The sequence below is a fragment of the Eumetopias jubatus genome, unplaced genomic scaffold (assembly GCF_037043125.1).
Source record: "Eumetopias jubatus isolate StellerSeaLion01/CBP00866 unplaced genomic scaffold, mEumJub1_p1.0 scaffold_13, whole genome shotgun sequence".
NCBI lineage: Eukaryota > Metazoa > Chordata > Mammalia > Carnivora > Otariidae > Eumetopias > Eumetopias jubatus.
The window spans coordinates 97,064,966-97,092,364 of record NW_028274819.1 but is presented as its reverse complement, the minus strand read 5'-3'; the positions used below and the strand labels follow the sequence as shown (position 1 = coordinate 97,092,364).

The following is a 27,399-nucleotide window of genomic DNA, read 5'->3' as shown; positions in this document are numbered from 1 at the left end:
ATTAAACAATTGGGACTACATCAAACTAAAACCCTTTTGCACGGCAAAGGAAACCATCAACAAAACGAAAAGGCACCACATGGAAGAAGAGAGAATATTTTCAAATCATATTCATAAGGGGTTAATATCCAAAATATATAAGGAATTCATGTAACTCAATAGCAAAACAAAACAAAGCAAAAAACAAAATAACCCCAATCTGATTAAAATTGGGCAGAGAAACTGAATAGACATCTTTCCAAAGAAGGCATTCAAATGGCCAACAGGCAGTCTGAAGGCAGAATTTCTTCTTCCTTGGGAATCTTAGTTTTTTTTTTCTTCTAAGGCCTTCAACTGATTGGATGAGGCCCACCCACATTATGTTGGGGATGTGTCTAGAGATGCAGCTGGAGTTGGGCAGCTGAGTGGAGCGGTGGGAGTGGAGCTGAGGGGAGCTCGTCCCTTTGCCACCTGTGTGACTTGAGCAGACCTAGGCTAACAACCCTTGCCCCCTAGACCTCACTAGGTTATCTAAGGATCTAATGAGTTCACTTTGTGAATTATAAAACATGACAATAGTGATAAATACTATTTGTAGATGCTTAACGTATGCACAGAGCATAGTAAAGGGGAATTTCCATTGTCCCGGTTGGAGGGGGATGGGGTACGATGAGACTCTGGTGTCATCTGGGGGAAGACCTTTCCCAAGCACCTGCTGTATTCCAGACCCTGTGGTGGGTACGTGATATGAGGCTGCTTATTTAAACCCCACGCAACCCTAATGACAACCCTTGGGTCAGACAAACCAAGCAAGTTGCCCGAGGGCAGACACTGCGTGGTAGAGCGGAAATTGGAGTTTGAGAGTGCCTGACCGTCTCCCCACCACACGGTATACCCTCTTGGGGCATTTGTGAGGCAGTCTTATTATTGTCATGAGGGCCTGGAGATGTGATGCACAGCATAGTGATTATAGTCAACAGTGCTATACTGTAAACTTCAAAGTTGCTAAGAGACTAGATCTTCATTGTTCTCACCACAAAAGGAAATGCTGAGTGATACTGATGTTAGCTCACACTGCAGTAGTAATCATATTGCAGCACGTTAAGTGTATTCAACCAACATGCCCTATGCCGGAACTAACATGTTGTGATATGTCAATTTTATCTCCATAACAAAAAATGAAAATGAAATATGGTTGTTGGGATCAGGCCAAGCCTCTTTTGCTATCTGGTTGTCACCAGGTAGATAGTAGACCACGTGGTACGATGGTAGGACTTCCCTGAGAAGGTGTCTTGGTTTGTCTGAGAACCTGGGCATGACGGCCTTCTTCTTCTTCTTTTCTTTTCTTTTTTTTTTAAATATTTTATTTATTTGAGAAAGAGAGAGCATGAGCAGAGGGAGGGGCAGAACGAGAGGGAGAAGCAGACTCCCCACTGAGCAGGAAGCCCAATGTGGGCTCGATCCCAGGACCTAGGGATCATGACGGAGCTGAAAGCAGATGCTTAACTGACTAAGCCACCCAGGCGTCCCTAAGGCCTCATTAAGAGTGTTAACGAGGGACACCTGGGTGGCTCAGTCAGTTGCATGGCCAACTCTTGATTTCAGCTCAAGTCATGATCTCAGGGTCATGAGACTGAGCCTCCTGCGGGGGTTCCACGCTGAGCACAGAGCCTGCTTGGGATTCTTTCTGTCCTTTCCCTCTACCCATCCCCCACTTGCCCTCTCAAATAAATAAATAGAGTGTTAATAACACTTAATAAACATGTCAGAGAAAGGCCAGCTTCCAAGTATTGTTCCTGCCCTGGATTGTCAGTTCTGGTACTGCCGCATAGACACTGCTGCAGTACCCTCTGACGAGTTCAGGAATTAAGTGTGTGTGGGGGGGGTGGCCGGTAAAATGGCCCTGTGCTCAGTCTCTGCTGCACCTCTCGGACCTACGTGGGCCACAGCGGCAGGCAGGCAGGCAAGCGCCCCAGAGCTGGAGAGAGGGCTGCGTGCCCCTGTGCAGTAGGGGGCTGGCCTCCATGCAGTCTCCCGCCCACTGGGCTTAGCAAAGGCCGAGCAGAAGCTCCCCTTCCTTTCTGCCAGACCTCTTTAGGAATCTCTGATTAGCAGCCTTTACAGAAGTGAAAGCCTCCATCTCTCTTCCCGGCTCTGTCCCCACGGTGGGGGTGTCTGCCGGATGCTCTTGAAGGGGAATTAGGTTGTATGAGTGACCTACCGCTGCCTAACATATCATCCCGAAACTTAGTGACTGAAAACAATGCTTATTATCTTGTGCAGTTCCTGGGGGTCAGGAATCCAGGAGCCACTTAGCTGGGTGGTTCTGGCTCAGAGTCTCTCACAAGGCTGCAGTGGATGTCTTGACTATGGCCACGGTCCACTCCAAGCTCACACACGTAGCTGTTGGCAGACCTCAGTTCCTTGCTGGCTGTTGACTGGGGGCTCTAGCACCTGACCATGTGGGTCTTTCCATAGGGTTGGTCACAGCACAGCTGCTTGCTTTCTGCAGAGCGGGGAGGGGTGACGGTGGTGGTGGTTTTGGTGGTGCATCCCAGTCCTACCCTAAGATGGAACCCAGTGTGAGAAGTGACATCCCATCACTTCTGTCATTTGCCGTTGGGCGGATCAGCCCTGGGAAGGTGTGAAGGGGGTGAGTTCCAGGAGGCTGAGATGCCTGGAGCCACCTGCGGGCTGACTGGCACACAGCGTAGCAGAGACTTGACTGGGAAAGCTGCCAGGGAACTAGAAACTTTGCCCAGAGGTCCGCCCTACGATGCCAAAGATGCTGTTACAGGTTTCTCAACTAGTACCTTTGAGATCAGGTTCAAGTCCCTTTAAATGGCCTAAAAGGCCTAAAAGGCCCCTCACAGCCCACCCCCCTCACCACCAACAGCTCCAGCTTCATTTTCTCTTTCTTGCTGGGTGCTCAGGGAAGTCTCGCTGCTCCTGTGACACAGAGCAGAGCCTGGACGGACGTGAGGACTGACTTGGGAGGATATCTGAGGACAGAGCGTTCTGGACCTATCATGTTAGAATATTTGCTTTCACTTCTACATGTCATTTCTGTACGTTCTTTGAGGGCAGGGACCAGGAATATGTCAGCGCTGCCTCCCCACTGCTTTGCCCAGTGTCGGTGTGCGGCAGAGGCCTGAGGAGTGTTGAATGTCCTTTAGGTAAGTGGGGGCTGACACGTGAGAGAGACGGGATCGGACACTCCTCGGACTCCCACAGACCGATGGGGGAGAAAACCAAGATAGAGAAATTTGTTTTGAGGATTAAGGGCTCGCTCTGTAGACGGCCCTGTGTTTTATAACAGGGGTGAAATGAACGTGAATTTAAATAAAGACTAGTCTGTCTTTAATGATGTAGTTATTAGACTGCATTTGGCAATGCGTCCCCTGACATAAAGTTTTAAAATCAGCCTTTCAAACACTAAATTACCCTTTGGGTCTGCCAGCTCTAATGATAAATAAAGTGCAAATTGACCTCATTACCATCAGATTCATGGAGCGGGTTAACGTTTGGTAGATTAACCAGTTCTGGGTGCCGAGGAATGAAAGCTACAAAATGATAGATTCCGATGGAGAATCGGGGGCTGGAGCCACTTTTGCAACGAAGTTCATTACACAGGGGTCGATGAGCCTTTGTTTCTGATCAATGGGAGCTCAGATCCCTCCACACTCTTGTAGTAGAGTGGCCTGCAGATGCCTTTGGCTCAGGCAGCTCTGAAGTAGCAGACTCTTTGGAGGCAGGAATGGGAGAAAGCACTGACTTGGAAAAGGTGGTGTGAGATGTCTTTGTGAGTCCAGAGAGTGGGTTCCCTGGGAACCCTGTGCTTTTGGAGGAGTCTGTCCAGCCCTGCATGGGAAGCACCCGTGCTGCTCGTCTTTTAGGCTAGGGAGGGATGAATGCCGGTTTGGTAGAAGAAGGCACCAGAACCTCCATTGTGTGTTCCTTCAGGAGGGAGGGGAAGGGCTTCAAGAAAGGCATGGTTGACTGGGTATGGTTCTTCTCTGCCCCCTGAGAAGTCCCTGAGAGGTATGAGTCCCGTGACACAGAGGAGGGACCAACCATCCTTGGAGGAGATGGTCTGTAGTGCTGTGTGAGGGAGAAAGGCAAAGTGGAGGAGAAACCCCCACAAGCCTTGTCTCATCCTCAAAGCCTAGACAGACAGGATGGTGAGGACACGGCAAAATACAGCTGGTGGGGGGGTCCATCAGGAGGGGAGAAAATATCAGGAAGGTGTCCCCTTTCAATTACAAATACCCTGGTGGGGTGGTGGTGAAGGAAGAGAGAGAGTTGGGTTGAATGCCAGCCAAAAGCAAGAAGACATGGATGCCTCATGTTGGTCACCAGACCTTCTAGAGCATGGAGGCCGCTGTGTTTGCTGGGAGTGAGAGTCTGGGCCCAGAGTCACACAGATTTGGATTCAAAGTCACAGTGGTTGTGGTCAGGTGATTTAAGGTGTCTACTTTCTTTGTCATTGTCTGTAAAACAATAATAGTAATGCCCACCGTATAGGGTGTGGTATGCAAAAGTTAAGAGGAAAAACATATGCCAACTGCCAGACACATGGAAACATCCAGAAAATAGTGATTTTCCCTAAATCATGAGAGAAGAATCTTCCTCAAGTCAAATAATTCCTTCTCTTCCTCCCTCCCTGCCTTCTTTCCTTCCTCCCAACTAGCCAGCTACTATTTATATATCACTTAGCACATAAAAAGTGATTTACTACACAGAGCATTCCAGAAGTATTGTGATATACTGGGCAGCATATTGTAGTGGAGCAAAGGATCTGATGTTTACTTTTAATTTCTCGCCACATCAGCTGCGTGTTCTTGAGTTGGTTTAATCTTTCTGGGCTTCTGCATGCTCATCTATGAAATGGAAATGGCAATATTTTACTATGATCTCCTACATTATTATAAGATACAAATAAGATCAGATGTATGAAAGTGCTTTATAATCTGTAAAAGAAAACAATTCTTTGGGGGGGGGGCGGTGCTTAGGTGGCTAAGTCAGTTACGCATCTGCCTTCAGCTCAGGTCATGATCCCAGAGTCTTGGGATGGAGCCCTATGTCAGCCTCCCTGCTCAGCCAGGAGCCTGTTACTCCCCCTCTCACTCCCCCTCCCCCAACTCGTGCTCTCTCTGTCTCTCTCTCTCACTCTCAAATAAATAAAATCTTAAAAGAAAAAGAAAACAATTCTTTGTATTTTAGAAATCATTTTTAGGTGTGGTAAAAGGTATATTAACATAAAACCATCTTAATCATTTTTATGCACACAGTTTGGTGGTTTTATGTCCATTCACACTGTTGTTGCTGTTTTTTAAAGATTTATTTATTTGAGAGAGCGAGAGGGAGAGCAGGGGTGGGGAGGGGCAGAGGGAGAGGGAGAGAGAGAGTCCTCAAACAGACTCCCTGCTGAGCATGGAGCCCGATGCAGGGCTCCATCCCAGGACCCTGAGCTCGTGACCTGAGCTGAAACAAAGACTTGGATGCTTAACCAACTGAGCCATCCAGGTGCCCCCATTCGCACTGTTTTATAACCATTGCCACCACCCAATCTCTGGAACTCTTTTCATCTTGCAAAACTTTGTACCCATTGAGCAATAATTCCCCATACCCTACATCCTCCAGGCCCTGGCAACCACCTTTCTACTTTCTGTCTTTATGAAGTGGAACGCTCTTAGGTATCTCATATAGATGGAATCATACAGTATTTATCTTTCTGTGTCTGGTTTCTTTCATTTAGCATAACGTGCTTAGGGCTCATCCATACTCTAGCAAGTGTCGGAATTTCCCTCCTTTTTTAAGGATGAGTAATATTCCATTATATATATATATGTATACCACATTCTGTTTATCCAGCCATCTGTCGATGGACACTTGGATTGCTTCCATGTTTTGCCTGTTATGAGTGATGCTACTATAAATATGGGCATACAAATATCTCTTTGATATATTCCCATATACATCAGACCCTTTAGGGTAAGAGATGGAATTTCTGGATCATACGGTAATTGTGTTTATAATTTTTTGAGGAACCATCATACTGTTTTTCACTCTAGCTGCACCATTTTCATTCCCACCAATAGGGCACAAGGGTTCCAATTTCTCCATATCCTCACCAACACTTCTTATTTTCTAGGTTTGGTTTTTGTATTTTTTTTTTAATTTTTCTTCTTGATAATAACCATCCTAATGGGTGTGAGGTTAAAGGGATTCACAATATTAGTGGTTCATATAAGCATTTGATTCCATTGTAGCTTACCTCCTTCAAAACAGAAAACAGAAAGGGATTTTTAAACAGATTTATTAAGGTGAGATTCCTCCCTGATTGAGGTCATGTTTGGAAGGGAACTGAGACCCTCACATGAGTCTGAACAAAATCCGTGTGATGGTTGGGCAGTGGGGAGGGGTCCGTTTGCCTGGGGTGACCACTGAAGGTATGTGTGAGAGTTAGTTTTTGAGCCAGACCTTGAGGACAGCTGGGTTTCCAATACATAGAGATTTCAGAGGAGGGATGGAGTCGTGGATAGGCTGCAGATGAAAATAGCACGATCAGAGACACATCTTGGAAGGAGTTGCGTTTGTTCCGAGGGTGGTCCCTGGATTAGCAGTGTTCGCAGCTCCTGGTACGTTGTTAGAAATGAAGATCCTTGGGCGCTTCCCACACCCCTCCAGGGACTTCTGCTGCAAGCTCAAGTGTGTTCAGAGGAGTAGCAGCCGATGAAGCTGGGTGTGGGTTAGAGGCTAGTTTATGCAGCGTAGAGCTGGGTCAGGGAGTTCAGGCTCTGCTTATAACCCTCTGGTGACTGCCCATCACAGCCAGAATAAAATGAAACTTCTCACTGTGGCCCAGAAGGCAGTATGATCCCGTCTGTCCCCCGCGTCACCTCACCTCCTTCCCTCCTCCCTGCCATTCACTACACTCCGGCCACTGAGCATCAGCACCTACAGTATCTCGAGGCATTTGGGCGTGTCACACCTGGGGAAGGCGCTCCTGGCATCTAGTCATAGTGACCTCCAGTTTACTGTGACCCTTTAGGACAGCCCCCGCTCCCCCAGCCAAGAACCCCCCAGCTCCAGATGTCAGTAGCGCTGAGCCTGAGAAACACAGCTCTAAACTAGGCTGCTGGATGCAGGAATGGAAAGAAAAAAAATATATATGAATATTTCTATTCGGCAGGTTAGGATTTTGTCACCATCTGTGCCTAACATTGGGACTTTAAATCTTTTTTGCAACAAAATCAGAAGACCCCAAGCACAGAAAATGCCTCTGGGAACGCCGTGTGCCGTTTTTTGTCCTGTTTCATTTGGCACCTGTCTCGCACTCTTGCCAATGCTCATTTTTTCCCTCTTCCCCTTTCCCCTTCTCTTTCTTCCTCCTTCTTCCATCATCCTTCCTCTGTCCTCTTGCCTTTTTCTTCCTTTCTCCTTCTCCCTCTCTCTCTTCTCTCTCTCAGTTAACTGCCCATTATGAAGATTTGAAGTTTAGTGGGTTTATGGTCTCAGTCCTTAATTTTTAAAGCAGGTAATTGCACAGTCTATACTAAATTCAATTTACTTGCTTTTTACTTCTGTGGCATATGGCATCTGAATGGGGCTGCTTTTTATCTCCTGCAGGTTAGTTAGTGCTCTTTCTTTTCCCTTTTCCCTTGCCCTCTGTGCATTTTGAATATTCTGAGGACAGCCACTAAGCAACCCTTCCAGCCAACGACATGTCTTTAGGAAACTCAGCCAGTTAGCGGGAGGTTGCTGAGACCAAGACCTGGTCGGCCGAGTTGCCATGCGGAACCCTGGGCAGATGCCCCCTGTCGGAGTGTGCCCCTCAATGTCTTGGGCTTCTCTTCTGGGTTCTAGGTTCTGGGGCTGTTGCTGTTCCCCAAAGGGGCCACCCCACTCCTCCTTGCTCTCCCTCCACAAAGCACGGCATATACAATTCCCCAGGGACACCCTGAGGTGCCCCTGGACACCTGCTGAAACCTAAATTAGTCTCATGGAAAAACAGGGTGCATATAATGGGTTTTTGAGGGAGGATATTTCTATTCGGCAGGTTAAGGTATTTGTTTTGGTGAGATGCCATAGAGGGTGTTTGAGACTTCTGTAGACTATGTGGGAGGTGCTGGCCTCAGGGAGGCTGACGGGGAGTGAGACAGAGTTCCTTATCTACATTCCAGATGTAGGCTCCATGGGAACTTTGTTTTCCAGTGCAGAGAACAGGGACTGTCCTCCCCAATCAGAAATAGTAATTACAATGTGAGTTAGAAGTTTGACACATTTTGTTGATATGAAGCTCCTCTCTTCCCATGTTAGGAAAAGGGCAAGAGAAAGAGAATGACGTTATCTGAATGCATTTTTTGAATGAATGAGCAAATGACTAGTCTGTTCTTCTCCCATTGCGGGGCCCTAGCTTACTCTCTAAACCTCAGTGTCCTCCTGGATGAATGTTCCCTGTCCTGGTCTCACTCCCAGGGAGGTGATGACAATGAATAAGATCTATTACTTGTGCTTTGATCTGCTGGGAAAAGAGATAACTCCAAGGTGGAAGCAGTCAAGGTAATGGCCCTGGAGATTTTTCTGCCATATTCTTGCAAAGAACTCAAAGCTGTTCTAATTGGTCGTTATCTCTTGCTTGCCGCTTTCTTTGAGTGGAAGGACATTAGCATCATCCAAACATGTCAAACTTCTAGCTCCCGTTCTAATTGTCATTTCCGATCGGTGGTGACAAGGTCCCGCATTGTAAACTGTAGCAGGCACGGTCCTCCTTTATTCACAGCTGTGGGGAAAACAGGGCACTAAGAACCCCTCAGTGCTGTGATGGTTTAGGGTCTGTACATAAACTCAGGGAGGGGGCCTGAGGGAATGATGATGGGACCGGACGGAGACAGACGGGTGGGTCAGCAGACCACACACAGCGCTGGTGACTCAGAGGTGGGGGGGTTCTGGCACCTGCCCGCTTCCCCACTGAGCTCACCTTTCAGAGTCCACCTGGCACACTACCTGTGCTCTCTGCCTCACTCCCCACCCCTCTCACCATCTCCCCAGCTTGTCCCTGAGTGTTTGAGAGCAGGGGCCAGAGTCACATTATGTCTCCACGTCCTGTGTTCTCAGCGGTGTCTACCCAACTAGAACCTGGTGTCAGATAGGTATTCAGTCCATGCTCCTCAAATTGAATTCCCCCAGATGGTGAAGCCGACCTGGGCTCGGTGTCCTCTGGACGTGAGGCAGACCTCCCTGGCATCCTTGGATGTGCTCGACCCATCAAGGCTCCCGGCAGCCCCCATCACTCCCCGAGCCTCTGCCTTCACTCTGCTCCAGCCCATAACTCGGCCAGAAGGCTGTCTCTGGCAGCCTTTAAAGAAGACAAACGGGCAGCACCAGGACCCACTGTTTCTCTCCCCTGCCTGGCTCTGTGTGCAGTGAGCCTTGTGTGTGGGGATGCCGGGCACTGCCCTGCCACAGTCGTGCATCTGGTCCCACCCAAGCTGGCCAGGGGAGCTGCCAAGGACAAAGCTGGTGGCTCCCTCTGTGACCATGAGAACACATGGGGATTGTCCTTCCCCCAGGGAAAACCTAGAGGGAGGTGGCACAACCCAGAGAAAGAAGCCAGCTCTGGGTTACCTGGGAATATCAATGGGGTGTGCAGAGACCTTACAGAGCGGCTGTATTAATAAGGCACTAAATGCAGATGTAATTGCTGGTCATGCCAGGGACTTTGTTCATAAATTTTTTCCAGGGATCATGTCCTTTGGTCAACTGTGGGAGGATGAAGGATGAAGGGTTGGAGCTAAAGGTGAACCATGTTGTGAAAGTCTCAACAGTCAGCACACATCACGATCAGGACTTCGGACAAGTCTGGAAAGCACGCGCGGTGTGTAGCGTTGGCCCGCGTCTGTGCTGAGTTGTGTGGTGGGCACGGGGAGTAATGAGATGTGGCTTCTGCCCTCGCGGTGCTCACCATTCAGAGAGCTGTCTCGTGGCACCAGGAAACAGCACTCTGCCCCCCACCCCCTTCTCGTGCACTGGCCCCGTTGCCCACCTTCCCTGGGATCACGTCCCCCTTGCTGCTCTGTGCTTTCTCCCCAGCTCGGACTCCCTATCGGCCCTTTTCAGCTTGCCATGGAGCCCCATTCTGGGGAGAACCCACACCTGTCGGATGGAGTGCTTTCCTTTTTCCCATCTCCAGAGGCACCTGCTTACGAGCGGGGTTGGGGGGCGCTGGATTTCCCTGCTCCCCATCCTGCCTGTCCTGCCTTGTTCCCCAGGACAAGTCTCCACTCACCTGGCACCTGCAAGTTCTTAGGCAGGGCTGTGATTCCTGGCTCACCGCCTCCTCTCCCCATCTCTACCTTTGCTCTCACTTGATCGTCCCCAGCGCCCTTGGGTCCGTTGTCTCGTGCCATTGCCTTGAGGATACTTAACTTCCATCTCCAGTGACCTTCGCCTCTCCATGTCATTTTCTAACCCACACTCAGGATTGTGGCAACACTGGATGATGCTCTTCTTCCTCTGAAACCTGGAATTTCAAAATCCCACGGTCTACAAACAGTATCCCCTGCTCCCCGCTTTCACCGTCTTGTTCCCGCTACAAAAGCTCTTGCCACATCCACATATCCACGTACTCCCCAGTTCTCCATCACCTCTCAGCCCTGCAGGGTCTCTTCATTTGGACAACTTGTGCTGGGTTTCACCCCCTGTTCCTGGTCGCGCCTTCAACTCCTGTGCCCCCTCATCCTTCCCACCCAGTAACTCCCACCCTCGATAGCACAGACATCTACCTGCCTTGCTTTTATCTGTGTCCTGAGGCTGCTTGCAAAAAACAAAAACAAAAACAAAAACAAAAAACAAAAAACAAAAACCCACACCAACTTCTCTTCATTCCATCTGGGTCCAAACAGAAACACGGTTCCATGTTGGAGCACCTGTTCTCAGCTTTCGCCTGAAACCACCTACACCATCGTTGCCACTCTTGCTCAGAAAATGACGATCTTGCCTCTCTTCAGAGACAACAGAAGCTGTCGAACTCGGTCTCTCTCAACTCCTCCTTCCCCCAAATATTTATTTAGAACTGTATTGATTAGTATTAGACTGGCCCTGTCCTGTGTGGTAGCCACTAGCTATTGAGTGCTAGAAATATGGCTCATCTGAATTCAGATGGACTGTTTTTGTTTTTAAAGACTTTATTTATTTATTTATCTATCTATCTATTTATTTATTTATTTTAGAGAGCATGCGCTCATGCAGGTGGGGGGAGGGGCAGAGAGCGAGAGAAAGAGAGAATCCCAGACTCTGCACTGAGCGCGGAGCCCCTCGTGGGGCTCAATTTCATGACCCTGAGATCATGACCTGAGCCGAAATCAAGAGTCAGACACACTCAACCCACTGAAACACCCAGGCACCCCTCAGATGTACTGTTAAGTACAAAATACACACTGGATTTTGAAGTTTTAGTATGAAAACAACACAAAAGCTCTCAACGATTTTATATGGTAGAAATGGTCATATTTGGAAATTTGGGTTAAATAAAATATATTATTTAAATTAATTTCATAACTTCACCTGCTTTTTTTTTTGTGCTTGTTTTAAATGTGACTGCTAGAACGTATGAAATTACAAGCATGGCTTGCATTGTGCTTCTGTTGGATGGCACTGGGCTGGAGCATGGGCTGGCTCAGTAGCAAAGCGAGCTGAATTCACATACCGTATTTCAAAGATAGAAGGGTATTTCTCTCGGGTGTGAGTCCACAGGTCGGCCGTGGCCCAGGGTGGCCGGGGGTGTGGGGCAGGAAGCAGTGTTGTCTTCATCTGTAGAGTTCCCATACATTCCTGTTGTCAGCAGCAGCTATATTTACAGTCAGCAAAAAAAAGGGAAGGAGAGTCCAGGGCAGGGGGACCGCCTGGATGTGTCATGGTTATTTCCACTCAAATTCACTGTCCCATTCAGCTCCTGGCCTCCCCCAACTGCAGAGGAGGCTGGGAAGTGTGGTCTGTAGTTGGGCAGCCATGCATGCAGGTGACACTTAGGGTGTTTTATGATTAAAAGGAAGAATGGGAGAAAGGCCCTGGGGGCCAGCGAGCAGTCTCTGCACCACGTCTCCCGTCTCTTGTTTTCTCTCAGCCCACAGGAACCTACACCCTGTGCCCCAGGCTCTTTCTCTACTGGCCTTTTTGCAGCACTTGCTTCAGAAAGTGCCCCCTTGCTTCTGACATTATCAGCTTCTCCCACCCCTCTGGCTCCTTCTTCTGAGCCCCTTTCCTGTGAGTTTAAAAACCCTTCCTTGGGCAATGTGATTCACCCCACCTACTGCCCTAATCACACTCTTTCCGTCGAAGACAAGCTACTTGACTCATTCACCTTCTTAGCCCCTTCTTGAGCGGCTGGATCTGCTCACAGGGTCTCTGGTGACCTCCTTGTTGCCAAATCTCATAGAAAATTCTCAGTTCTTATTTTATTTGACTTTCATCCAGCCTCACTGCTGTATCTTGGCCTCTTGCATCAGCTTCTCTTTCTCTACACGCTCCCCAGATGTTGAGTCTGCAGGGCCTGAGCCTCATCCCTCCTCTCTCTCCCTGTGCCAGATCCAAGCTGTCATCACCACCCTGGCCCTCCGGTCCCCCAGGCCTGTGTCTCAAACCTGGATGGTTCTCTGGGGAGCCAGGCCAGTGACTGCTGCCAAACAGCGTGCCCCAAACTTAACAAATACGACCCCAGACTCATCATCTGGGTCCTTCTCCAGAAACAGAACAGAACAACCTTCATCTTGACACCCCTGTGTTCTCAAAGCTGGTCAGTGATGTCACCATCTAAATAGTCAAGCCAGACAGAAGCCCTTCACATCTCCTACCCTCCACAGCCAGCCACGCTGCTCATTGCACCTCGTGAATTGTGCTCAGATCTGCCCCATCCTCTTGATCCTCATCATTCTGCCCCTCAGTACCTGCCTCATCTCTTTTTCCCAGGCTCTTAGCATCACCCCAGACTCATCTTCCCAGCTCATATTTCGGTTGCCACTCCAGTCTATCTTCAGTGCCATGAGTGATGGCCCTAAAATGCAAATCTGATGATGTCACCATCTGTCGAAGGTCCTCCTGTTGTTACCGTTCCAGTTCCGGGGCATGACACACAAGGTCCTTCCTGTTCAGGCTTCTGTCCCCTCTCCCAGCTTCTCCCGCCAGGTGCTTGGGTCCCTGACACCTGCTGAAACAGTCATGCTTTCAGAGGCTCTGCATGCTGGAACGCACTTCGGTTCCCTGCCTCCCTGGGAAGCTCACGGGCCTGCTTCAAGGTTGTCTCTTCTGTGAAGCCTGGTGCAGTACCTGGGAGGCAGTAGGCACTGGACACCTGTGTGCGATAGATAAATGCATGAGGCCTTCCCAGCAACTTCTTTCCGCTATCCAGAAGAGTCTGTGCTTCCTGGGAACTCTGTGATTTTCTCTCCTAAACCACTTATTGTCTTCACCCCTCCCCGGAAATGTCCTTGAGAGCCAAAGACCCACTCAGAGTTTTCTGGGATTTCCCAGCACCGTGGGCAACTGGATGGCTTATAGATGGATCATAATGGGGTTTGATCATATCACTTAACCATATTGGGTTGTGGCTATTTGATTTCATGGCCATATTCTCTGGACACTTTGAAAGCAGAGATACATCTTATCCTTCTCTGTGTACAAAGTGCCTTGGTTAAAATAGATGTTTTAATAGGTATTTGATGAATGAATAAAGGAATGATTAAGTGAATGAATGCATTGCCTGCATCAGTTACAAAGCACAAGATTAAGTGCTAAATGAATGGCACAGACCGTGAACGCTTTGGAGGTTCAAAGAGGGCAGAATCAGTGTGGGCTAGAGTCGTCTGGCACATGCCTGGGTCAAGGCAGGAGTGAACTTAAGAATGGCGCATAATTTCGGTAGGATTTGGATATGGGTAAAGAAAAGCTGAATGCGTTCCAGGAAGAAGAGACCACCTTGAAAAAAGGGAGGGCAAAGTGACAGGCTCTACTCAAGTGTTCAGCAAGGGCTACCTTGATGTAGCTAAGTGGTCAAAGAATTTGGTAGAATATGAGCCTGGAAAGGTGTGTGGTGCCAGATTGTGGAGGGTTTGGGTGCCAGGCAGGTGAATTTGCGCCATGGAGAAGCTGGGTTTGCACAGGAGAGCCTGGAGGCGGGAAACAGGTGAGGGGTATTGCAGGAGAGAGGCGGGGGTGGGGGTGGCAGTGGGAGCAGAAAGAGAGCAGAGGATGGGAGTGCATCCCTTGGTGGTCCTCAGTGACTGAGCAGGTGGAGCGGCAGAAGGGCTGGGGAGAGTGCAGGAGCACTCTTCCGTGGATCGTGTGTGGGAGATGGACCATTAATTAAAACTGGGAAGGCAGAAAGAGCCCCCCGTTCTATGAAAAGATAATGGTTACATTTGGGACATGGAGTTTGGAAAGACCTCCAAGGGGACATTTCCCTTTAGCAACCAGAAATAAGAGTCTGATGTGTGGATGGGGAAGTAGGGCTGGAGATAGAGGTTTTGGAATTTCTCTGCATACAGCTGAATGAATTCTTCAGGTTTTGGAATTACCTACATAGAGCTGATAGTTGAGAATGTATACTTCAGGGGAGAGTGTACAATGAAGAAAACGTGGACTGAGGACTGAATCCAGAGTGTGAGGTTTAGGGAACACTGCCAACTAGGGTTATAAAAGGGGAAGGAGTTGGAGCTCGAAGGGGCTTGGCAAAATGTGATCAGAATGAAAATCAGACTAGTGTCATATTAGGGATGTTAACACATGATAACCCAGAAAAAACCTCCAGTCACATGTGATTCAGAGCCTCAAAATCCTAAGAAACCACAGAAATATTTGTAAGGGAGGAGAACCTTAGTGAATTCAGAGATGGTGGAGGCTGAGGATGGAGAAGATGCAGTGGAATTGGAGGCAGTAGGTATAGATCACAGAGCTTAAAATGTCCCACTGGCCAAGGGTGAGGAGAGAGGGTAGGAGAAGGTAAGAAGGGGCCAGAAGAATCTTTTTTCTCATCAGAGCATTTTCTAAAAAAATTGAGGTATCATTTACGTGTAATGAACTGCCTATATTTTAAAGTATCCGATTTGATAAGTTTTGCCATGCATACACCCATTACACCATCACCACCGTCAAGATGTGAAATTTGCTATCACCCAAGAAAAATTTCTTGGGGCCACTCTAATTCCTCATTTCGGTTCCTTCAAATGTTCGTACCCCTCCCCCGGCGACCACCGATCTGCTTCCTGTCACTACAGACGTGTATTTTCTAAAAGTGTATATACGTGGAATCATAAAGTCATACTCTTTTTGTCTGACTTCGTAAATTCCATTTTATCACTGAGTAGTATTGTGTTGTATGGATATACCACAGCTTGTTTATTCATTCCCTTATGGGTGGTTGTTTCCCATCTCTGACTATCACAGAGCAAGTTGCTATGAACATTTATGTATGAGTTTCTGTGTAGACCTCTGCTTTCCTTTCTTTTGGATAGGAGTAGAATGACTGAGTCATATGGTAGGGGGAGGTTTAACTTCTTAAGAAATGACCAAACTGTTTTCCAAGTGGTTATGCCATTTGATGTTCCCACCAATAGTGTATGAAAGTTCTAGTCCTTCCAGATCCTCACCAGCTCGGTGTGGTCGAGCTTTTTAATTTTAGCCATACAAGTAGATTAATGGCGAGATCTCGTTGTGGTTTTAATTTGTATTTCCCCAATGACTAATGATAGGGAGCATATTTTCACATGTTTATTTGCCACCTATGTAACTTCTTTGGTGAAGTGTGTATTCAGATCTTTGGCACATTTTTTTAAAAAATTGGTTTGTGTCGGGGGCGCCTGTGTGGCTCAGTCATTGGAGCATGTGGCTCTTGATTTCGGGGTTGTGAGTTCAAGCCCATGTTGGGTGTAGAGATTACTTTAAAAAATCTTTAAAAATTGGATTGTTTGATTTCTTATTATCGAGTTTTGAGAGTTCTTTGTATATTCTGGATATATCTTCATCACGTATATGCTCTGTGTGTAATATTTTCTCCCAGCCTGTGGCTTGTCTTTTCATTGTGTCTTTTGAAGAGCAGATATTTTAATTTTGATAAAGTCCACTTTGTCAATTTTTTATTTTCTTGGGTGTCATGTCTAAGAAATCTTTTCTAACTAAAAGCCACAAAGATTTTCTTCTAGAAGTTTTATAATGTTAAGTTTTGCACTTAGGTCTACGATCTGTTTTGTGTTAATTTTTATGTATGGTACAAGACGGGGTTGGAAAGTTCTTTTTTTTAAAACGTATGGATATCCAACTGTTCCAGTGCAATTTGTTGAAAATATCATTTTTTTTTACTGTGCTTTTGTCAAAATCAGCTGGCCATAAATGTATGGGTCAGAGTAGTAATTTCACAGAAAGGAATAGAAGTTGGCATAACATCCCTCAAAAGCCAAGACAAATTTGGCTCAAGCATTTACAGAGTGCCTCCTGTTGTCAAGCAGGGTGCCAGGGATTGGAGATAGAAAAGATTAAAGAGGGGAAGTTAGAGATGAAACTGATCATTTGAAATAGAGTATGCGTGGGATTCTATGGCTATACATACTTGCAGCCCTCGATCAACTTCTGTGTTCAGAGAAAGCTTCCGGAAGGAGGGGATGCCTGAGTTGAGGACTCATTCTGAATGAGAGTGGCCAGTGAGCAAAGTTGGGAAGGCAGAAGGAGGAGCATGAGTAAAAGTGCACAGGGATACCACAGCACGTGTGTGCATGCACACGCACACGTGTGGGTTTAGGCGGCGCTGTGGTAGGTCGGTATTTCTAGAAAGTAGAGAGGGATGAGCGGAGAAGCAGAACAGAAGGTTTGAGAGAGAGAGCCAGGTCTTGTGTGCCACACCAAGGAATTCCGTTTATTTTGATACCGGAAGCTAAAAGCAGGGGTTTGCACCTTGCGGTGACCGGCAGCTGCATGTGGGCATGACTGAGGATTGCCAGGTGGTGGCTGAAAGGGAAAACCGGGTGAGAGGCAAGAGGTTGCAATTGAGTAGTCGAGAGGAAAGGACTGAACTTGGACCATGGTGTTGAGCTGGAGAGAAGGGGACAGATCTGGGAAACAGCGAGGGGCAAAGCCAGAGCCATTGGGGGTGAGGGATAGAGGTGAGGCCACAGTGCCTGGGTGGCTGGTGCTGTCATTAGCTAAACTCAGGAAGAACATAAGAGGGAAGAGGGTGCGTTTGCTTTGGGTCTTAATAAATTTGAGCTGCTCATCAGACATTTACATGGAGATGTCATCAGGCAGGTGGGCGTAGGTAAAGTGTAGAGATCACTTAGGAAGCCTGCGGGAGTGAATCAAGAGGAGGGCTCTGCACAGACCCTGGGAGCTCACCAGTATTAAAGGCTCAGCAGGAGACAGTGGACCTTGACACAATGGTCAGAGAAATAGGAGGAAAACCCCAGGGGCTTAGTGTCATGGAAGCCTTGGAAGTTGAGGGTCTCAGGCAAAAGACTCAGGACTCAGGACTCCAAACACTTAGGACTAAGGTTCAGAGGAAACCAGGAGGCAGCTTAACTGAGCGGTCTGGCAGCTCATGGGCTCCAAACCCAGGCTGCCATTAAGAGCTGTGTGATCTCGGACAAGTTGCTCACCCTGCCCCTTTCTCGGTTTTCTCACCTGTAAAATGCGGCAGTACATTGTAGGGTTGTGTGAGGGCTAAATGAAAGAACACATGCGATGTTCTTCAAACGGTTCCTGGCAGACAGCGAATAATAATGCCAGCTAGTGATAGAATCAGACAAAGAATCCAAGTGCCCCCTGACTTCGCAGCAATGGTTTGTTGCCGGTGACTTTGCACATACAGCCTGAGTGGGCTGGTGGGAATGGAAGGCAGATTACAGTGGTTGAAGGGGATCTGACATGACCTGAAGTCAGCAAAATGTTGAGCAGTCACTTGAGAAGTCTGGTTTGGACTGAAGGTGAGATGGAAGGGAAAGCCAGAGGGCCATACGTGGTCTGTGCGGTCCGTGGAGGGCCCCTGAGCACGTTCTAGCAAAGGGGAATAAGCTGGTCTGGGGGAGACACGGAAGGTCAAGGGGAGAAGGGAAGCGTGGTGGGGCTCTTCTAGAACTGGGACCCTCATGATCTGAGCCCGTTGGAAAGGGGCGCATGTGACTCTTGATCCTGGGGTCATGAGTTCGAGCCCCATGTTGGGTGTAGAGATACATCCATCCATCCATCCATACATGCATACATACATGTTTTTTTTTTTTTAAAGAGTTGGGGGCACAAAGTGTAGGCAGTTTCCTGCAAGCGGTCTCTGATCGGTCTCTCTGTGGACAGAGAGAGGGGGTGGGAGCTGGGTAACAGCTAGAGGTGAAAATCCAGGTTATGGGTTGACTTGTGTCCAACTACCCCCATTCATATGTTAAAGTCCTAACTCCCAGCACTTCAGAATGAGACTGCATTTGGACATAGTGTCTTTGAAGAGATAATTAAATTAAAATGAAGTCATTAGGGTGGGCCCTAATCTGGCATGACAGGTGTCCTCATAAGAAGGGGAGATTAAGATATAGCTGCACACAGAGAGAAGAACGTGTGAGGACACAGGGAGACGAACGGAGGAGGGAGGCCTCAGAAGAAACCGACCCTGCCCACACCTTGATCTCTGACTCCTAGAAAATAAATTTCTGTTGTTGAAGCACCCCTCGTCTGCCCTACTTTGTGATGGCAGCCCCAGCAAACAGATAGAGTCTGGAATGTGAGTGGGAGCTGGCCAGGCGAGTCCAAGGGCAGAGGATGGTCCTGTGTTGCCCCCCAGGTGAGGAGGAAGCTGTGGGTTTGGGGTGGAGTGGTCTGCACCGTGGCGAGGCTTCCTCCAGCAGGCGGATGACCAGGACCCACAGGGGTCAGGGGTACGAAAAGGAACACAAGAGCTCAGAGGTGAGCCGGGGAAGCTGGTGCCAGGTGAATGGTGATGCTGGGGCTGGGAGCAAAGCTGACTGGCTCCCTGGAGGCTCCAAGCGTCTCTTCTGGTTAGGACAGGGTTCTAACCAGCTGGGCCACACAGCTGACGGCAGAGCTATAGAGCCTGCCTGTCAGGACTCTCCCATAAAACCCCTTTATTCCTCCCCCCGCTCCCCCCCTAAGAGATAAGACTTATCAAAGTGCTTGGAAATCTTCAGGAGGGAGATTCTGGAAGACCCGAAGGATTAAGGGAGGCTGATTCTCCAACCTGAGGGGTCACTTCTGGGCTGTTGAGGGCAAGCCCTGTTCCAGCTTACACAGGTGAGCAGAGAGTAGAAGCGCCAGCCCCCAGGTGCCCGGGAGGCCCCCACACCCACCCTGCACCCTGCAGCACTGGTTCGGGGAGACCGCCCTCCGCCTGAGCAATAGCTAATACTTCTGCACCATGTCACATTATTCTTTCACTCAATAACCATTCATTAAGGGCCTACTGCACATGCATCGTCTGGAATTGTGCAGGTACAGAGATGAATCAGCCACGGCCCTCAGCCTCAAGGAGCCAGCTGCCTCAGGGAGAAAAGATAAACAGATAGGCATAATAAAAAATTCAAAAGTGATGAGTATCTAATGAAAGGTACAGAGAAATTTCTGTGGGAGTTTTAAGGAAGAGGGAATTAATTTGGGATGGGGAACCTGGGAGTTTCCAAGGAAGGAGAGATCACTCTGAGCTTTTCAGGTTCAAGCTAGTTGAGGGAGGTTTTAGAGAGAGATGTTAAGGGTAAGCACCCCTCCAGGGCAGTGAGTGGTCTCTCGGGGAATCTAAGGAGTCAGGGAGGACTTCTTGGAAGAGGTGGGTCTGAGGGGGAAGAAGGAGAGTCCTTAAGGAAAGGGGGAACAAGGGATAGGGCTGGTGTCAGCAGAGGCGTGGAGGAGGGAAGGTAAGCCAGCCCTGGTCCTAACATGGGGGTGTTCTGCTGTGGGGGTGAAAGGGGGTGCTGCAGCTAGAAAGGCATTTGGAAGCCAGACTACAGAGGGCCTGGTGCCATCCTAGACACTCAAATGGGACCAACCCCAGGATAATGGGGAGGCCTGAGGACTTTGAGCAGGTGAGTGATAATCGGGGCCACACTCACTGCGTGTGCCAGAAAGGATTAGAGCGGGCAGAGCCAGGCCTGCCAGCCCCAGCGTCCTCTCCAGAGTAGACACAGGCCTGGGCCCAGAACATGGAGAGAAGACCTTGGGGTAGAGGTGGGCCCAGAGTCAAGAGGCTGCCCTTTCCTTGGCACGAGCCTTAGAACTCAGAGAGAACTGGGCAAAGTTGTTGGCCTGTGGGGAGAAAGCCCAATGTCAATGTTAGGGTTCACCAGCTCCCCGGGCGCGAGAGAGGCCTGTTGAGTACATGCGGTGTCAGGGTCACTGTGCACAGAGTCTCCATGGCTGGAAATGTGGGGAAGACCCTGCTCCCTGATTACATGTCCCCATCTCAGCCTTGTCTTCGCTGTAGCCCCAGACCTCCCAGCCTTACCATGCCTACTAGCTGACTTCTCTGCAGAGCAGTCCCAGGGATGGAGGACGTGCCAGATGATACTGCTCCTCGTTAGGCAGCGTCTGGGAACTCTGAGCATCCTGGCCCAAGAGTGATCACCGGGCCTGGGGGACAGAGCAAGGGGCCAGGAGCCTCAGCTGCACACTCAGTCCTGAGCACACTGCTCTCCACCCATGGGGCCCCTCGCTGGGGACTGCCAAACAGCAGGTGTGCTCTTGGTAACCACCTGTTGGGAACATGGTCTTCTGGTGTCCTAGCAGGGCCTGAACTGGCCCCTCATCCTTTGTGTCCAGCCCCAGAATCTGGGTTCCTGTTACCATCCTGATTATTCTGATCCCAATATGTTTGATGCCAACCAACCACCCAGCTGAGGCTGTTCCCAGACAGGAGTTATTCATTGTCTAAAACTCAAAACCTAATGAAGAGTACCCTGAGCACAGAGGTTGGGTGGAGTGCAGAGCCCTTCTTTGGGGTAGAGAAGGCAGAGAAGGAGGTGGTACTCAGGGGACCTCCTAGGCCCCTTCGGAGAAAATCCCCACACTCCCTATTCCCCACCTGGTCATGCTCCCTCTGTCTCAGAGTATGTCCAGTGATGCTCTGTGAGTTGATTATGTGGTGTCCCGTGGCTGGCTGGTGTCCTGTACATCTGGGTTTGTGTTGGCACATTATTTTTGTCGGCTCGGGCTGCCATAACAAGACACCGCATCGACAACAGACATTTATTTCTCCCAGTTCTGGACGCTGGAAGCCCAAGATCAAGGTGCCAGCAGAGTCGGTTTCTGGTGAGAAAAGCCTGCTTCCTGGCTTGCCTTCTTGCTGTGTGCTCACATAGCAGGAGAGAAAGAGAGAGCCCTCTCCGGTGTCTCTTAGAAGGACACTCACCCTGTCCGATCAAGGCCTTCCTTACTCTTATGACTTCATGTCACTTTAATTTCCTCTTCAAGGCGCTGTCTCTAAATGTGTCACATGGGGGTTAAGGTTTCAATATGTGAATGCAGGGGGGGGGGGAGACATATTCAGTCCATGGCACGTGTCCTGAATGTATACTGTTCAAGAAGAGAGCACACAACCCTGAAACAGACTATCGATGTGTGTTACCTCCTGTGGTTTAGGTGTGATTAGTGCCCTAATTGTCTACTGATGGGACAGAGGCAAGTCCATGTCTATAGCCTGAGCAACCTTATCAAAACATTCCTGAAGTAACTTCCCCACACTCCCAGAAGGCTGAGTTCCTTTCTAGATTTACAGGGGACGTGGGTGTTTTCTGAGAGATTATTTTATTACTTATTATATTGCAAGTGATTTCCTAATATTTAAAGGTCATATGGTCCAAAGAGAAAAATGCCCCCTTGTCTAGAAATCTCATGGGGGTTGGGAGCATTAGCTAGGGGAATGTCCAGAGGTCCAGGGTCCTACCTGTTAGTGTTTCAGAGTTGATTTGCCTTGGTGGGACTTTCTTTCTTTACAGTGGCTGCAAAGCTCATATGACCCCCTGTCATGGATGGAACTGTGTCCTTCTAAAATTCACGTGTTGAAATCCTACCCCCCCCCCCCACTAGGATGGTATTAGGAGGCAGGACCTTGGGGAAGCGTTCCATTTAGATGAGGTCATGAGGGTGGTGGGGACTCCACTATAGGATGAGTGCCCTTATCAGAAGAGTCCAGAGAATGTTGTCCCTTTCTCTCCACCCTTTGAGGACCATGTGAGAGGGCAGGTGTCTGCAAACCAGGAAGCAGGCCCCTCGTAGAACCCAACTCTGGTAGCACCCTGATCTCAGGTCCCCCCCACCTCCAGAACTGGGAGAAATAAATGTTTGCTGTATAAGCCATCCAGTCTATGACACCCCCTTCTCAGCAGCAAATCCCAACGAAGACAACATTTACTAGAAGGAAGATGAGCCTTGGTTCTGGGTACAGAGTCTGCATGAGGCTGCCCTGCGTCACCTTCCACCTCTCCCCCTCACCAGCCCTGTGAATGTGAGCAGGTTCCTTCACCTCTCTGACCGTTTTCTCATCTCCAAGTGAGGATAACAGAAAGAACACACTTACCTCACAGAGTCGTTGCAGAGATTGAGATCATGTCCGCTAAGCATTTACACTAATGTCACTGAATAAATGTGTGCCTGTTCACATAAAACTCATGTGCCAGGGATCCGTGCCTCTTTCTCATGATTTGTGTGTAATGGCTGTGCCAGTTCCTAACATTTCAGATGTCTCTTTTCTATGCTTTAGGGCTGGACTAATGATTTCTATTATATTTTTAACAGTGAAACATTTTTACCCCATATCAAGTCTTCTGTGGAACCCCAGTATCCCAAACTGATAGGTGTGGAGGTGTGCTGGTTGAAGCTGGCAGGGGCTAGAGACCCCCATGTGGCCTCTCCCTCTGCTTCCTAATGGAGCCCAGGGCCCTCCAAGGAACATCATTTGAGAATCACTTCTATAGCCTGCCCTTCTTCCTTTCTCTTCCCAGACTCTTCCTCCTGGGACAGCACAGTACAGTCGTTTAGGTTTCTGCTTCCTGAGTAGCATTCCCATCCTGGTCTCGCTTTCCTGAGGTCACCTGGGTAGGTATTTTGGGTGTCCTCAGGCTCTTCAATCACACGTTTATAGCCCTTTGGCCACTCTTGCAAGCGGTGATCCCACCAGGTGTGTGAGGACTTTGCTACCTAACTCACAGAAACCCACTTTAACAGCTGGGCCTTGGGATGCGCCTCTGTTGCCCGGTGTAATTTTTATTGGGCACGGCTAATTTTTATTGTTCAACAAGACAATGCATATAAACACATCCACAAATCAGGAAAAAAAAAGTCTTTGTCATATTCTGTGTCCCGGTTTTCTGTTTGGAAAATGGGTCACAGTAGGTATGGGAACAGTGTAGTGAAAAGACAGCGTGGGACCTGGGTCTCTTCTGTCCACGCCCACCGCAGAGATTCAAGGGCCACATGCCGGTGAAACCTATTCGGCTCAATTCCCCATGTCACTTTTCCGAGCCTTCAACTCTGAAAAATAAGCTTGATATTTCTTCTTTTCTTTTTCTGTAAGAGCTTTATTAAAACATAATTCGTATATCACACAATTCACCCATTTAAAGTATACAACACGGTGGTTTTTAGTATATTCACAGAGTTGCGCATCAATCACCATAATCAATTTTAAAACATTTTTCAACACCCCCAAAAGAAACACCGTGTATGCATTAGCAGTCACCCCCCTATTCGTTCCAGCTTTTCCATCACTGCCACTAGGAAACCACTCATCTACTTTCTGTCTCTGTGGATTTACCTGTTCTGAAAATTTCTTATAAATGGAATCATCCTGTGTGCAGTATTTGGGTCTGGCTTCTTTCGCTTAGCATCGCGTTTTCAAGGTTCATCCATGTTGTGGCCTGTGTGAGTACTTCGTTCTTTTTTATTGCTGACTATTATTCCATTGTATGGATATACCACATTTGGCTTATCCACTCATCAGTTGATGGGCCTTTGGATTTTTTCCACTTTTGAGCTATTATGAATAATGCTGCTGTGAGCATATATATATGAGTTTTTGGTAGAGATTTTCAATCTTGTAACTTCCTCTACCAAGAGAGTGAATGGTACCCAGAGCTAGATTTGTTGAGTGTTTCAGGTACTGTGCTAAGCACCTCACACAGACTCTTCAGGTAATCTTTACAATGGCCCCAGGAGTGGGCTCTCTCCCCATTTTACGAGTGAGGAAACTGAGGTCTCAGAGCTGATACAGGGTGGGGGTGGGCTACTAGAACACTTACCCTGAATGCTGCTTCTGGAAGTTGGGCAGCTCTTGGAACTGTACCACACCAACCCTTCATATTAAGTCACACCGACTCAATTCGTGTGATATGTCACTTACATACATTATCTTACTGAATCCTCACACCAAGCCCCTGAGGTTATCTTCCTACTCTTCCTGTTCAGTGAGGAAAAGAAGTTCCGAGAAACTGCCTGGCTCACCGGCTGACGTGGTGCATCAGCGTCGGAGCCTGGAGAGCTGGTGTTCAGCAGTATCTGCCACGGTTCTCCCTCTCATGCCCAGTCTCTTTCACCCTCTCTTATCTCAGGGATTTCTGCAGATACCCAGAATACCATTGTCAAAGGATGGCCACTGCGTCCCTTCCTTTGCACATGTGTGCCTGTGTGTGCGTGTCAGTGTACCTCTAAGCTTTTCACCACATCTGGGCCTCGGGGCCTCCTACACATAGACCCCGGCGGCCTGTTGTGACATTACGGGGTTCCTGAGGTGGATTTGCACATTTAATTCACGGCCGCACTTGGCTACGAACCAAGACCCTCAGCACATAGACAACTTGCTTTGGGACTAGTTCCAAGGATGGCAGGGGCGGGGGAGGCGGGGAGCTGCCTGGCAGAGGAAGGTGGCAGGGGGCGGAGACTGGAGAAAGAGGAGGGTAACGGGAGAGGGTACCAACTGTCTCCGTGTGGTTGCCTGCCCACAGCTGCTATCTTGGATGACCCCATGGAGTGCAGCAGAGGGGAGCGGCTCTCCATCACCCTGGCCAAGAACCGCATCAACCGCGCTCCTGAGAGGCTGGGCAAGGCCAAGGTCGAAGTGGACATCTTTGAGCTTCTCAGAGACAGCGAGTACGAGACTGCAGAAACCAGTACGTAGAATGAGCAGGACTGCCCTCTGCTTTCCTTGCTGGCAGGAGGGGCTGATAGTGTGAGCTGCACCATCACCAGGCCTGTGGTTAGATAGTCCCCAGAGCGGGAGAGAAACATGCACCAGCAGGCCCCGTAGGGCTCAGTCTGGAGGAGATCCCCAGGTTTTGTTGTCAAGTATGTGTGGAGTAGAATTAAGACAGGACACTCTTTCATTCATTCATTCCCCCACTCATTCATTCCTTCATGTATGGATTCATTCATCTCCTGGACATACCGTACACACGTACACAAACCCTTGAATGAAACCTTGTATGTGATTAAGAAAAGAGAGAGATAGCCAGCCCAAGGTTTGCTTAGTCAATGCACATCTGATCGCCTATCTTGCTTGTTTATGCTGAGGGCAGCGTTGTGGGACTTGGGATGGAGTCTGGCCGCTCTGTGGGTGACCTTGGACAAATTATGTACCCCGTTTAACCTCAGTCTCTTCATCTGCAAAATGGGAATGCTAGGCTGTACTTTGCAAATCTTGTAGGATGTTGTGGGATTTAAAGGACGTAAAATATAGCAAAATCCTCTGTGAGTTGCGGTGCTTTACAGACATACACAATAGGGCACTCGGGTCCCGTGTATGGAGCCCCTACCACATGCTGGGCACAGCTTTCAATTCTACCAACACGAGAGGTAAGTGTCCTTGTCCCCACTTTACAAGAGAAGCTAAGGCTCAGCGACAACGAGCACCTTGCCCATCCAGAGAGTGAGTCACAGGCTGAGCCACTCCTGAGCCCTGCAGTCATGAGCTCACCCTGCAGGGCCACGCCCAGGCCACGACGACCTCCCTGGGACTCTCTGGTGTGTTGCTGGTATTACCTTTACGACTCTCCAGGCTGAGCTTCCCAGTCAATGGGCCAGTGGCTCGGAGCCGAGCTGGTGATGAATAACCCCCGTGCAGAGGGAAGGAGAGGAGACGAGCCCCTCAGCCCGGAGAAGCGATAATGTCTCTTCCCTAAGACTTCGCCTCATCTCCTCCCTTTGTCACCCATTTCAACCTTCGGTTACACTCAGTGGCAAAAAACAGACAAAAACAAAAGAACAACTTGCTCAGGTATATATTGAGACAGCTGGTCTTCTGGGGGAGGGGGGGCTCAGCAGTACTCTGATCTGGGCCGTTGGTAGTGTGAGAGAAGAGACACATCCCACGGGCCCAGGTGCAGTAGGTGGGGTGTCCTATGGATCCAGAGAGAGCCGGAAGGGAGGAAGACAGCAGCTCTGTCTCTGTTGCCTTTAAGGCTCTTAGAGCATTGAAGCTGTGCTCTTCGCTCCCTGGCTTATCGATTTCCCTGGCTCATTCATCATGCACCTGTCCCATAGCGGGCCACACAGGCCCAATTTACTCTTTCTCTATTCGGGCAACTTTTATTGGGCATTTAGTCTCTTTCAGGTGTGATACAGAATAGCCTGCATTGGGAACAGTGCAGAGAACAAGGTAGACACCAGTCCCTGCCATCAGGTGGCTCACACTCTCTCCTCAGTGTGTACGTCGGTGATAGCTTCGCTCAGCGTCTCTTGGTTTGAATTTCCAAGGTAGAGGATCTGATGGGTCCAGCTCATCTTGCTGTGGCCAGTCTTACCAGTCACAAGTGTTGGCCAGATGGACCTAATAACTACCCGTGGAGAGAGCGTCCAGGCGTAGGGACCAAGGGTGGGTTCATGCGCTACAGAACAGGACTGGTGAGACCAGCAGGATCTGTGGACACGGATTCCTCCCGATGGGGGAATGGAGGAAGACACAGGTGCCTGAAATAACCACTTACTTATTCGGTCGGCCAGGCAACACATATGTAGTGAGCACCAGCTGTATTCTGTTCTAGGCAGTGGGGATTCAGCAAGGAGCAGCTAGAAATCCCTCGCTGGCCAATAGATGAAATTCTAGCACATGACGTTCTTGGTTGTGGGGAGCTGAGGCTCTGCTCTAAGTTGGGGCAGTAACATTCCAACGAAAGTAAGATTCCAATTTCCCTGCCATCTTCCGAATGAAGTCAGAAATACCAGTGACAACGTCTTGTGAATCTCCTAGTCCGGTCTGTAGTGGTTCCTTGTCTAGGCGGACAGGTCTCTGACAAGGGTCCAGATTCCTAGATAGCGCTGTAGAGCATTCTTCCAAAAGCCAACCCCTCCTGCCTTCCCTTTGGTTCTTCAGGGTTTCCCTGGTGGAAGGGAGAGCACAGATTGCGCGTTGTGGATGGGGTAGTCATTAGCACATGTAAATTTCCTCTCCCCATGACC

General features: G+C 48.9%; 1 protein-coding gene across 5 annotated transcripts in view; it reads left to right on the top strand.

Moving 5' to 3' along the window:
- The window catches only part of GRIK4 (glutamate ionotropic receptor kainate type subunit 4), a 296,119-nt gene that overhangs the window by 91,823 nt on the left and 176,897 nt on the right, over nucleotides 1–27,399 (top strand). For 4 of the 5 annotated variants that reach the window (XM_088018055.1, XM_088018057.1, XM_088018056.1 and 1 more), the window contains exon 2: nucleotides 24,951–25,115. The exons of the other annotated variant lie outside the window; for it this stretch is intronic. In XM_088018055.1, coding sequence (XP_087874181.1) covers nucleotides 24,951–25,115 — 165 coding nt within the window. The remainder of the gene's footprint in view (nucleotides 1–24,950; nucleotides 25,116–27,399) is intronic. 5 annotated transcript variants of the gene reach the window in all.